The sequence below is a fragment of the Hypomesus nipponensis genome, chromosome 28 (assembly GCF_054491055.1).
Source record: "Hypomesus nipponensis isolate SF chromosome 28, ASM5449105v1, whole genome shotgun sequence".
NCBI lineage: Eukaryota > Metazoa > Chordata > Actinopteri > Osmeriformes > Osmeridae > Hypomesus > Hypomesus nipponensis.
The window spans coordinates 3051562-3065192 of NC_140388.1; the positions used below are offsets into that span (position 1 = coordinate 3051562).

A 13631-nucleotide genomic window follows, 5' to 3' on the forward strand; every position below is an offset into this window, starting at 1 on the left:
ATCAAAATGTCCGCTGAATCCTCCTCTTTTGATTCACACCATGATTGACCTATTGGGAGCTTCCATTGCCTGTCCAAGGCCTTCAACAGCCAACCAACGACTCATCTGAATTTGATGGCCCATCACACCCACCTTTGTTTTCTTTGTTTGAAGCTCAGACCAATCAAAACCAATCTTGGAAATGACTGACAGGTCTTTTAGCCAATCGCTTTCTGAAAACAATGATGTGGGACTTCCCAGGTAAAGGTGAACTTTTAAAAGCTACACTCTATGCGCAAGGAGCTACATATGTTCATGCGTTGTGCGTATTTTGTAAACGGAGAATCATACAGCGTTTTGACGCAGTTGGATATCGATTTCATCATGGCAAAGAAGACACAGAAAACAAAGTATAGTGTCACAGAAGTTTTGGAAGAAGTTACTGGACATGAGAGTGATTTTTCTGACAATTTATCTGAGGAAAACACAGATTTTTCAGAGTTCGATTCAGAAGCTGAGGAATTATTTCTGGAAGGAGGAGATATTACCCTGGATAAGTAAGTTTCGTTTTATATTATAAAACAGTTTACTGTATATTCCGCATGAATAAGCTTTAGTTTGAAATCCAAAAACAAAATGTTGCCGTGTTTTTGTAATCATTTGAGGTTTCTTTGTTTCACGTTTCAAGATACTAATATAGCTACTTTGGCGTTGTAAAAACAATGTTTTATACCATATCAGTAAGTAACTCTATTAGTTTATCTTATTTAGTGAAACTTGGAACAAACACACAGCAACATTTTGTTTTCGTTATTGTTTTTGTGACTTGTTTTACTGAATCAGAGCAGATAGCTCCATTTGTCATGGTATAACATTGTTTTTACATAGCCAAAGCACCCAGTATTTCTTCTAGCAACAGAAAAACTATATTTGTGTATAATAACTTATTCATTAGAAGTTTAGAAGTTTGTGTGTGTGTTTGTGTTTCCAATTTTGAACTGCATTTGGGGGAGGTGTGTGGCTCTTTGTTTCAAGGTGTGAACTGTGGGGGTGGGGGGTGTCTTTGTTTCAGTGCTAATGTTTGAGGCAGTAAACTTGTGAAAAGTAGAATACAGAAAATATGGGAATGGTTTGTAACTGGCTGTTTATATTGTCATTATAGGAAAACATCTGATGAGGACTACGAGCCAGATATTCCTGCTCAAGTCAGCAAGCGGCCCCGTACAGCAGCAGGACAGGGGGGCAGCGGCAGCTCGTCCAGTGATGAGCCTCAAACTCCACAGAGAGGTTCTGCCAGCAGGAGAAGGCCAAGAGGAAGAGGAAGGGGAAGAGGAAGGGGGAGAGGCAGCAGCAGAACTAAAGCTGGAGCATCAACAACCCCATCTGGAGAGAGATGGAATGATGTTGACATTCCTGACATCACTCCACCTCAGCCTACTTTCAGGCCGACAAACCCACCTGGACCCCAGCTAATTCAGACCGCGACCTACACAGCCCTGCAGCTTTTCCAACTGTTTTGGACAAAATCAGTTTTACAAACAATCCTTCTAAACACCAATGAGTTTGGCTCGACTCACCACTCCACACCCACTCACCCCTGGATTGATCTGACATTGCAGGACATGTTTACCTTCATTTCCATGGTAATCTACATGGGTCTGGTAAAATGCTCTGCATTTAATGATTACTGGCGAAAGGACAAACTGCACAGCTTTCCTTTCCCAAAGCAAGTAATGACCGGGAAGAAGTTCCTCCGAATGTCCCGATCTCTTCATCTGAGTAGCATGGCGGACGATGCTGCTAATGAGCAGAGGAGAGGCACAGCAGCCTTCAACCGTCTTTGCAAGATCAACCCAGTTTATCAGGAGATGAGAGAAGCCTGCAGAAGGAACTATCACCCAGACCAGGATATTGCCATTGACGAGAGGATGGTTGCCTCCAAAGCTCGCATTGGACTAAAACAATATATGAAAAATAAGCCTGTTCGCTGGGGATACAAACTGTTTGTTCTGGCTGACTCAAAGAGCGGATACACATGGGACTTTTTTGTGTATGAAGGAAAGCTCCAAGGAAACACTGGCAAAGGTCTCAGCTATGAATCAGTGATGGAGCTAATAGACACACAGTTGCTGGGCACTGGGTACAAACTTTTTGTTGACAATTTCTACACAAGTCCCACCCTTTTCCTTGACCTCCTTCAGAAGAGGATCTGGGCATGCGGAACCATCCGCACAAACAGAATTGGATTCCCGAAAACAAAAGAAAACTGTCTGGACTCTAAATCTCCGCGCGGCAGCATTCGCTGGATAAGGAACGGCTCCCTCCTCTTTGTCCAGTGGCGAGACACAAGGGACGTCTTCCTGTGTTCAACACTCCACACAGCACATTCACAGGACACAGTGCAGAGGAGGGTCAAAGGTGCAGATCAGCGCTGGGTACTGAAAGACATCCCAGTTCCGCCAGTGGTCAAGAACTACAACCAGTGCATGGGTGGAGTGGACCTCTCCGATGCACTGATCGGATACTATAAAGTCCTCCACAAGACCCAGAGATGGTACAAGACTTTTTTTTATCATTTCCTGGACATTGGGATTGTGAACGCCTTCCTCCTTCACAAAGACATCGCAAAAGGAAAAGGACAGGTACCTCTGACCCAGAAGGCCTTCAGAGAGACCCTGGCTGTTGAGCTTGCAGAGTTGGGGTCTCAACCCTTACCCGGTCCCTCATCTTCCATCGTGCCTCAACCCACAGCTAGTCACAGGCCAGTGCATATCAGTGGAGACAGCACCGCTGGTCGGCTGAGGTGCAAACACTGTGGTTTACGCACACCAGTGAAGTGTGCAACCTGTGATGTGGCTTTGTGCTTTGTCCCCAAACGAGACTGCTACAATGACTGGCATGTTGCCCAAAACATTTTGTAAAATTGTAAATCATTTGTCACAATTCACTGTATGTAAATAGTTTGGTGTGTTTTTCTTATATAAACTTCTTTTTTTTTTACACAATAGCTCTTGTTTTGACTCTTTTATTTGCACAACATTTAGTTTCAAGAAGGTAAGCACTCTTATGCCTCAGTTACTTTGTTTCAACACCACTAATGGTGAATCTGAATCTGGGATATGATAGCCCTGAGTGTCACCTTTCATTAGAGCCCAAACTTATGACTGTAGGTGAAATAGTTCAAAAGTTGTAGCATTTTATGCTAGGTATGTGGCAATGGTTTCCAAGGGTCCTTTTGGAGTCTCCAAAAGGCCCTTTTAGAAAACGCATGGATGTACTCTTATAAAAACATGTGTCAAATATGAATATATTGTGGTATTATGTTTGACTTTTGATCTGAATTGGGTAAGGCTTCAACCTGTGGTCCAATGCTGTCTTCCAGCTAATACCTACCACCTCTGGGCCTCTTCAGGCCTCTGTTTTCAACACAAAATCTAGGCGGAAATTGAAACTTTCAGTTTCCTTGTGTTCTAGCTTCTATTACTCAACACCAGTAGGACTTACAGGGGTCCTGACACCAGGGGAAGAAACTTCAGAGTGTCAGCTTTCAAAAGAGACCATTTACATGCATGTACTCCAAATGGTTCAAGAACAGCAGTCAATTTACTTTGGGTATGCTGTTTAGGCGTTTTGGGGAACATTTAACAGGATCCATAAGAGGTTAAAGTGTTGTTGTTACTCTTGGCCTTTACTATCAATGTTTCAGGATTTGGAGAACTTTTTACCATGGCAAACAAAATCTGAAATGCAATACCATCAAGATCCACATGGCCTTTGCAAAAGACCAAGGAACACTCTCCTGAAATGTTGCGTGTGCTTCTTGCCAAGCCCGCGCGTGTGTCAAGGGAAGACCTATGGGTAATAGTGGGCCATTTGTGGTGTGGTAGTTACTCTTGGTCTATACTATCAATGTTTCAGGATTTTTATAACTTTTTACCATTGTATACAAAATCGGAAAAGCAATACCAACAAGATCCACATGGGCTTTTTGTTAAAGTGTTTCTTTGCCTATACTATCTATGTTTCAGGATTTTGAGACCTTTTTACCATTGCATACAAAATCGGAAATGCAATACCATCAAGAGCCACATGGGCCTTTTTTTCAAGCCAATAAGTGAAGGGAGGGGGCTTGGTGAGCCTATCCATTCCAGAAAGCCTTGTATATTTGTGCTTTTTGGCGTGGCCTGTAGCGCCACCTATGGGTAATGGTGGGCCATTTGTGGTGTGGTAGTTACTCTTGGTCTATACTATCAATGTTTCAGGATTTTTATAACTTTTTACCATTGCATACAAAATCGGAAATGCAATACCAACAAGATCCACATGGGCTTTTGTTAAAGTGTTTCTCGGCCTACACTATCAATGTTTCAGGATTTGAGACCTTTTTACCATTGCATACAAAATCGGAAATGCAATACCATCAAGAGCCACATGGGCCTTTGCTAAAGACCAAGGAATGAGTGGGGGCTTGGTCAGCCCACACTCTCCTGAAATGTTGCGTGTGCGTCTTGGCCGCGCGTGTGTCAAGGGAAGGCTGAGTGTGTGTGAGATTTTGGAGCACGCGCGGGGAGGAGCAGGGGAGACATTCATTGGAAATTTGCCTAGAAATTAGCCAAGCAAGCATGTTTCAAATATTCACCAAAAATCGACCTTTCATCTTACAGTCAACTTTTTCACAGATTTGTGTTATGAACATTCTCAAGAGTCTTCATATGAACTTGTGATTGAATCAGAGTATCAGTTTTTGACTGGCTGATGTGCAAAGCATTATTTTAGCGTTAGCGATAAGTTCAATTTGATTTATATCAATCATTTTTAGAGATATGAATTTGCCTTTGCACATGGTAATATGTTGTAGTGTCTTCCTCCGATCTACCAAGTTTAGTGTTGATATCTCAAAGATTTGCTGAGACATGACTTCACATCCTGTTTGGCGGCTTTTCTGATGAATTTGATTGGCTGTACCGGACAGACGGTTATGAGGATCAAAATTCCTTTGATAACTTTTGTGAGGCTTGGTTTGAAGATCATCTCTGGTGATTTTGAAGAATATATGCCAAAATTGTAGGAGGAGTAGGCTTTCAAAGGTTTTTGATAAAACCGGAAATGGCGGGAAATCTATATAACCGGAAATTAACGCCATGGTGTGCGTTGAACTCGGCTTGATCCAGGGAATCCAATGGTACCTCATTTTTGAAAATGAGTCATACGGTTCAAAAGTTGCGTGTGTAAACACAAGTCCAACTTTGACCCATTGGTGGCGCTAGAGTGGTCTAATGGGAGACATGAAACTTGGTGTAGGTATAGAAGAAACTGTCCTTAATGAGTGTGCCAAATTTCACAAAAAGTTGTCGATGGGGTCTAGGGGCTGCCATTGACTCCCATGGTACAAGAATTACAAATAATAAAACCACCAATAACAATAGGTTTCCTCCTTACGGAGGAATCCTAATAATTATAAGAAAAGGTAGAAACCCTTATGTGGCTTCGCCGCTTCGCGGCTTGGCCACCAATAACAATAGGTGCCTCGCAGCTTCGCTGCTTGGCCCCTAACAATAGGTTTCCTCCTTACTGAGGAATCCTAATAAGAAAAGGTAGAATCACTTATGTGGCTTCGCCGCTTCGCGGCTTGGCCACCAAATATAACTGCAAGCAGTAATGGCGGATTCCTTCAAACATTGCGAACCAGAGGGTATCGAGTACACGCAGCAAGTTTGGTGTGAATCCATCAAAGATTTGCTGAAATACGACCCAACTTCCTGTTTGCTGGCTTAATGGCACATTTTGATTGCCTGTAGGGGGCAAACGGTTTCGAAAATAAAAAAAACATGTGAAGCTTGGTCTGAAGATTTTATCTGCCAAATTTTTTACGGAGGAATACTAACTAGGTTCCCTCCTACCGGAGGAACCTAATAATAATACCAACAATTACAATTGGGTCCTCCTGACGGAGGAACCCTAATAAAAAATAGTATCAAATACGATATATACAAATCATAACTCTTAGAATTAATTAATTATTTAACTGTAAGATCAACAGATCGTTTTGGATCCTTCAAGAGGGGTGTCAAGACCTATCACATAAACACAGAACACTAGGCAACTCATATTATAGAATGGACACATATTTTAAGAGGACTGTCTGCAGGGAATGTGTCTGACTAATCACAGTGGGTGTGGGCCGCCTGGGCCAAAAATGCCAAAGCCGAATTCTTAATAATTCTTCTGAAATTGGTGTGCATGCCTCATTTTTCATGAGGAACAAAAAAGCCTCAAGGACCCATAAGGTCTGCCATGATGGATTTTCCTGTACAGTGATAATTTGGGAAAACATTCAAACATTCAAATTCCTGAAAGGGGTGTATTTATGTAAATGTCCACATTTACTCAATATGTTTGTGTCACTAATTCAAACCTAATAGGCTTTAAGGTGACATTACTCTGACGTACCGTACACAATTTCACCTTAATATGTCAACGTATGATTGAATTAGAGCTGTTTCAACTTTCGCTTACAACAGGAGAAACAGCGTACTTTTTTTATAGAGTAACTGAACATAAAAATATTCAACACTGAGATTAGCTCGCTGGGCTGGGACGGCGACCTGCAAAGTATGAGGTTGTAGGATCGAATTCAGCCACAGTCATTTAGCCTGTCTTAAATTTGAATATCTGTTTAGTTAAACAGGATGACATCGTTCTGAAGTACCATGCGCAATTTCACCTTGATATGTCAAATGATCATTGAATTACAGCTGTTTAAACTTTGGCCGAATCGAGCAATCCATGCTGCAGGAGAAACGGCTTTCTTTTTTTATACAGAAACTGACGAGAATTTCTCAGCTTTGCAGGTAGGCCAATGGGTTGAAACGTTGTCCTGCAAGGTCACAGGTTCGAAATTAGGCACAGTCTGTTGGCCTGTCATAATTTTGATTACTTGTTTAGTTAAACAAGCAGACATCATTCTGAAATACCACCGCAATTTCATGCATATTCACCTTGAAATGTCAAAAGATCATTGAATTACAGCTTTTTAAACTTTGGCCGAATTGACCAATCCACGCTACAGGAAAAACAGCTTTCTTTTTTTATACAGAAACTGACCATAATTTCTAAATTCTGCAGGTGGGTCAATAGGTTGAGATGATGTCCTGCAATGCGCAAGGTCACAGGTTCGAATCTAGGCACAGTCTTTTTGGCCTGTCATAATTTTGATTACTTGTTTAGTTAAACAGGCAGACATCATTCTGAAATACAATGTGCAATTTCATGCAATTTCACTTTGTCACCCGTTTCTTAACCTTTGTCCCAAGCTGACCAAAAACTAATACTCATATCACGCAGTCGGTGCACAGCTAGATAATCAGCGTCAGCCACTTGGGTACCCAGCATGCAGTGCGGCATGTCCAAAAACACAAAGACTTGTGGAAAATAGTTTGGTTACAACAGCCTTGCGAGGGATTTCAGTAGTTGTGTTCGTTCAGGTAGATGTTTGTAATGTTATTGTTTATTAGTTAATATAATCTTGTTGGTCACCCTGATTGTGCATGTTGTGTATTTAAATAGAACCAGAGAGTCGGCTGTGGTACTTTCACAATTTATTCTCGCAAGTAGCTGAGCATGAGCTCTGCCCAGCCCAGCTGACCACATGACTACTGTTAATTGTGCATTGCCTGAGATTCTGGAAAGAGATCAACTCAAGAAGACTTTCAATATCCTATAAAAGGCTAATACTCTGCCCTTTCTATTTGTAACATTTCAGCAGTTGGTGTATAGCAGAGAGGATAGAGAGACTGACTTGTGACCTTATGCTAATGAGTTCTAATCCCCATTCAGCCTATTGTTGCTGGCCAAACATGAAGTAGTTTTGCTCTATTGTTGTCCAAGTCTCGATCTTCTACAGTGTACATGTTTATAATATTTTGCCATTTTGCGGAGGAACCCGCATCGCTGCTTGCAGCTATATTCTTTATTTAACTCTGAACTGAATTAGTCGGATTGCGTGATCTAGAATTGGCCTTTATGGAACCGCTTTAGCCACAACTGGTTAAGTTAATTCGAGTCATGTTTGGGACTTAAATCCAAGTTTTTTTTAGCGGCCTTTATGGAACAGGCCCCTGGTGACACACCAGACCATACACAGACATACACAGCAACATGTCAAGGCATTGAAGTAGAGGAAGAGGTTGACAGAGCCTCCTAGTGCTGACAGAGAGTACCAGCATTGATGTCAGACTGTCCTGCTCACGGTCCCTTTTTCTTTGTGTTCCTCTATCTTTCAATGTCTCTCAGTCTCTTTCTCTGACTCACTCTTTCTTTCATAGTCTCTTATTCTGTTTCCCTCTCTCTCAGGTTAGCGGTAGTGATAAAGGTGAAAGGTTTAAGGGTTAGGGTTCACCTGGCCTTAGCAATGGTCTGTAGCAGTCTGTGGGTGTCATCTGAAAGGCCAATGGGCACCAGGATCTCCACTGGGTCGACCTTTAGGACACGCAACTCCAGCTCAGAGCGAGCCTTACCATCACTGAAGCAGTCCAGCACCACATCTCCAGTACTGGGCTGCACTGCCTGCAAGACACACATGTCCACACACGATCACACACACACTATGCATGCAACCAAACACAAACACACGTGTGGTGTGTGCATGTGATGTTATGTGTTTATGATGTTGTCTGTGTACGTGTGTGCTCTACTGACCACCAGGCCTATGGTGAGCTGTTTCTTCAGTTTGTCCCAGGTCTCGGTCAAACACAACAGGAAGCCTTCTGTGGAGTCTGACATTACTTCTTGCCCGAGCTCCCCCGGACAACATGCTGGGTTCACATCTGGACACACTGTTAAGGCCCCAACTAAACACTAATACTACAACTGAACCCTGCTAAACACTACTGAACACTTAAAACTACTGAATACTACCCAAACACTAGTCAGTCTGTCACTGAGTCATTCATCACACTCACAAAAGCAGATAACACACACAGGACACATGTGCACACAAACATCAGGATACCCTCTCCCACCAGAGTGGACCTGGTGTACAGGCCACTGAGCCGGCGCTCAAACAGAGCATTCTTATTGACTCCTGAAGCCTTGATTGCTGATGTCTCTGTCTGCTTCACCACACCCACCTGGGAGAACATCCAATCCCAGACCCCCCACAGGAATTAACAGCCAATTAAAAGCAAGCGGTCTCATGCAACTGTTTCTGAATCAGTCCTTAGATAAATCACCTGAAAGTACTAGAGGTTTATTAGATTTGCATCAGAGTTTGCAATGCCGCTGTGGGTGTGTTTGGTTTGAGCAGAGTGGCTACCCTGACCTTGTGTCCCTGAGACACTAAACGGCGGACGTGAATAGCGAGTCGATGAGCAGGGACGCTGCAGGTCATAAAGTTATGGTCCAGGTGGCAAAAGATGTTCAGCTCCTTCGCTGCTATCTGCAAACACAAACATGCACACACGTTCGCACATGGACGCAAACATGCACACAGCCAGTTAAGTTAACTAATTCCCTGGGTGCTGATTTCTGTTGCACACAAATTAGCAATCAGCCACACACACACTCCTCACCTCTGCGTCTTCTCCGAAGAATCTGTACTTGTATCCACACTCCACAGCCAGCAGGGTGTCTTTATGCTGCTGCTTGATATGGACAAACTGCTGCTCCAGAGGCGTGTATCCCTGTTTAGCCCCACCCCCCACACCTCCTCTGAATCCTCCATCACTTTGGATGTCTGCATCTCGTCTTCCTCCTACTGGTGCTGCAAACTGGCAAAGACAGAGGCACTAGAGTAGGTGGAGTTTGTGAAACGTTGATATTGATGATGATCATGATATATCCTATATAGGCAATTCCTAAACTTGACTCATTTCTACTCAAAGACCAGAAAAAAAAAACTTACTCCATTCAGTCAGCATACAGAAAACAAGGAAGCTTATTTTTAAATTTACCATAAAGTTCTTGACCCGGAGGAAAAACCAGAGCCTGAGAAGCATCTACTACTACACATTTTAACTTGACGACAACAGACACTGATGCTACACTGATTGGAACTGCTGTCAGCACATACCCGCCAACGTCCGAGGTAACAACGCAGGACAAACCAAGATTTGCGCATATAAACTTTAGAAAATAGAACATTACTCTGCAGAGTATACTGCACTGCTTTAGTTGGACGAATTGTATTATATTGTGATGTTTGGTTTTGATACCCGTATGGAGGTTTGATGGTTAACTGATACAATAGTAGTGGTGGGGGAAAAAATCGATTCACATTCGAATCGCGTTTCAGTTTTCTAGCGATTCACAACTGTAAAAAAATCTTGGAAAAATCTTGAATCGATTTTTAATCGAATTGTGACCACAAAAATCGATTCAAATTGAATCGTGAGGTAACAAAAGATTCTCACCCCTATAGAATGGCCTATTTTAGACTTGCTGGCATAAAGCATGCCTACATGGTTACAGCTATAATCTATGTATTTAGTTTGCACACTGTTGTTACTAGTGCTGTCAGTTTAACGCGTTATTAACTCATTTTAACGGCGTCAATGTTTTTATCGCGCGATTAACGTTCTTTTTGGCCTAGCAAACCAGGGCCAGCCCAAGGCAAAAGCGAACTAAGCGGCTGCTTGGGGCCCCCATGACCACCAAGGGGGCCCCCAAGAGCACTTTAAGTTACAGCTTAATTTTAAAATTATATTAAGTTAATGGTAATTACACACATTTGCAATCAACTCAATATTATGTTTACCGGCTGGCAAGGAAGATAATAGCCTACTACTACTGTTTTAATAAATTATCTTGGCGGCCTGCCTTTGTCAGCCCTCATACAACAACAACGTTGTTGTAGAAAAGATCAGTCGGCAATCGCAATCTGACACGGCAAAAAGCAATGTCACAAAAAAAGACATATTCCTCTGATGCAGAGAAAAGAAAACAGAAGAAGAGAAAAAAACACAAGATTAACATTTACTGTCTAGAGAAACATGCGTCAAACAAGCCTTCAACAGGTGCGTTCGACATGACCCGACTTCATGCGGCGCTGCAGCCGGCTGCAGGCAGCTGACTTGAAACAGTGTTTTTGTCCGACTTGAGACAGCGCCGAGGATACGTCACTGTGACGTCGCCATCAAAGTACCGTGAGATCAATACGAAAACTGCAGGCTGTGTAGTCAAGCGCATTTTCTCTTTTTATTTTTTTTATTTTCACAAATTATATTATCCCAACTTTTTATTTTATTTTTAGGATTCCTCCGTAAGGAGGAAACCTATTGTAATTGGTAGTATTATTAGGGGCCAAGCTGCGAAGCTGCGAGGCACCTATTGTAATTGGTAGTATTATTATTAGGATTCCTCCGTAAGGAGGAAACCTATTGTTATTGGTGGTTTTATTATTTGTAATTCTTGAACCATGGGAGTCAATGGCAGCCCCTAGACCCCAACTTTTTGTGAAATTTGGCTCACTCATTGAGGACAGTTTCTTCTATACCTACACCAAGTTTCATGTCTCCCATTAGACCACTCTAGTGCCACCAATGGGTCAAAGTTGGACTTGTGTTTACACACGCAACTTTTGAACCGTATGACTCATTTCAAAAATGAGGTACCATTGGATTCCCTGGATCAAGACGAATTCAACGCACCCTATGACGTCAAATTCCGCAATTTCCGGTTTTATCAAAAACCTTTGAAAGCCTACTCCTCCTACAATTTTTGTCAAATCTTCTTCAAAATCACCAGAGATGATCTTCAGACCAAGCCTCACAAAAGTTATCAAAGGAATTTTGATCCTCATAACCGTCTGTCCGGTACAGCCAATCAAATTCATCAGAAAAGCTGCCAAACAGGATGTGAAGCCATGTCTCAGCAAATCTTTGAGATATCAACACTAAACTTGGTAGATCGGAGGAAGACACTACAACATGTTACCATGTGCAAAGGCAAATTCATATCTCTAAAAATGATTGATGTAAAGCAAATTGAACTTATCGCTAACGCTAAAATAATGCTTTACACATCAGCCAGTCAAAAACTGATACTCTGATTCAATCACAAGTTCATATGAAGACTCTTGAGAATGTTCATAACACAAATCTGTGAAAAAGTTGACTGTAAGATGAAAGGTCGATTTTTGGTGAATATTTGAAACATGCTTGCTTGGCTAATTTCTAGGCAAATTTCCAATGAATGTCTCCCCTGCTCCTCCCCGCGCGTGCTCCAAAATCTCACACACACTCAGCCTTCCCTTGACACACGCGCGGCCAAGACGCACACGCAACATTTCAGGAGAGTGTGGGTTGACCAAGCCCCCACTCATTCCTTGGTCTTTAGCAAAGGCCCATGTGCTTCTTGATGGTATTGCATTTCCGATTTTGTATGCAATGGTAAAAAGTTATAAAAATCCTGAAACATTGATAGTATAGACCAAGAGTAACTACCACACCACAAATGGCCCACCATTACCCATAGGTGGCGCTACAGGCCACGCCCAAAAGCACAAAGATACAAGGCTTTCTGGAATGGATAGGCTCACCAAGCCCCCTCCCTTCACTTATTGGCTTGAAAAAAAGGCCCATGTGGATCTTGATGGTATTGCATTTCCAATTTTGTATGCAATGGTAAAAAGGTCTCAAAATCCTGAAACATAGATAGTATAGGCAAAGAAACACTTTAACAAAAAGCCCATGTGGATCTTGTTGGTATTGCTTTTCCGATTTTGTATACAATGGTAAAAAGTTATAAAAATCCTGAAACATTGATAGTATAGACCAAGAGTAACTACCACACCACAAATGGCCCACTATTACCCATAGGTCTTCCCTTGACACACGCGCGGGCTTGGCAAGACGCACACGCAACATTTCAGGAGAGTGTGGGCTTACCAAGCCCCCACTCATTCCTTGGTCTTTTGCAAAGGCCTTGTGGATCTTGATGGTATTGCATTTCAGATTTGGTATGCCATTGGTAATTCTGCAGCATACATTTTTCTATACAGTTACAATTTGTCAAGAATAAACATTTTTCAATGGTTCGCAGTGTTTGGAGGAATCCGCCATTACTGCTTGCAGTTATATTTTATTATTATTATTATATCATTTTGAATTCATTGAAAAACGTTTTTTCTCTACTCCCCCTACACATGTTGTCCAATCTTCACCAAATTTAGCAGAGATTATCTTCAGACCAAGCCTCACAAAAGCTAACACATGGTTTTCTGATTTCCGGCAAACAAACCGGAAGTTGGGTTGTATCTCAACAAATCTTTGATGGATTCACACCGAACTTGCTGCGTGTACTCGTTACCCTCTTCTGAGGATGGCTAAAATGTTTTCTGGGTTATTTGACTGCTTGGCCACCTCATTGCTGCTTGCAGCTATATTTGGAATTGGTCAGATTTGGTATCCCATTGGTAATTCTGCAGAATTTATTTTTTCATACAGTTACAATTTGTCAAGAATAAACATTTTTCAATGGTCGCAGTGTTTGGAGGAATCCGCCGTTACTGCTTGCAGTTATATTTATTTTTTATTATTATTATTATTTTTTTTTATTGCATAAAAGGCAGAAATACAATCAATAACAGAGTATGCAAACACATACAAGAGTGCAAGGGGGGGTACAAGACAGAAAAAATTATACAAAGATCTTTG

General features: G+C 41.9%; 1 protein-coding gene across 4 annotated transcripts in view; it reads right to left on the reverse strand.

Annotated features, from left to right (window-relative positions):
• The window catches only part of msh3 (mutS homolog 3 (E. coli)), a 135493-nt gene that overhangs the window by 93969 nt on the left and 27893 nt on the right, over positions 1-13631 (reverse strand). For all 4 annotated transcript variants that reach the window (XR_014751033.1, XM_084694863.1, XM_084694861.1 and 1 more), the window contains exons 4-8: positions 9549-9746; positions 9299-9415; positions 8990-9107; positions 8677-8804; positions 8378-8544 (exon numbers count right to left, since the gene is read on the reverse strand). Coding sequence is in view for 3 of the 4 variants with exons in the window: in XM_084694863.1 (XP_084550989.1) it covers positions 8378-8544; positions 8677-8804; positions 8990-9107; positions 9299-9415; positions 9549-9746 (728 nt within the window). In the remaining variant the exon portion in view is untranslated. The remainder of the gene's footprint in view (positions 1-8377; positions 8545-8676; positions 8805-8989; positions 9108-9298; positions 9416-9548; positions 9747-13631) is intronic.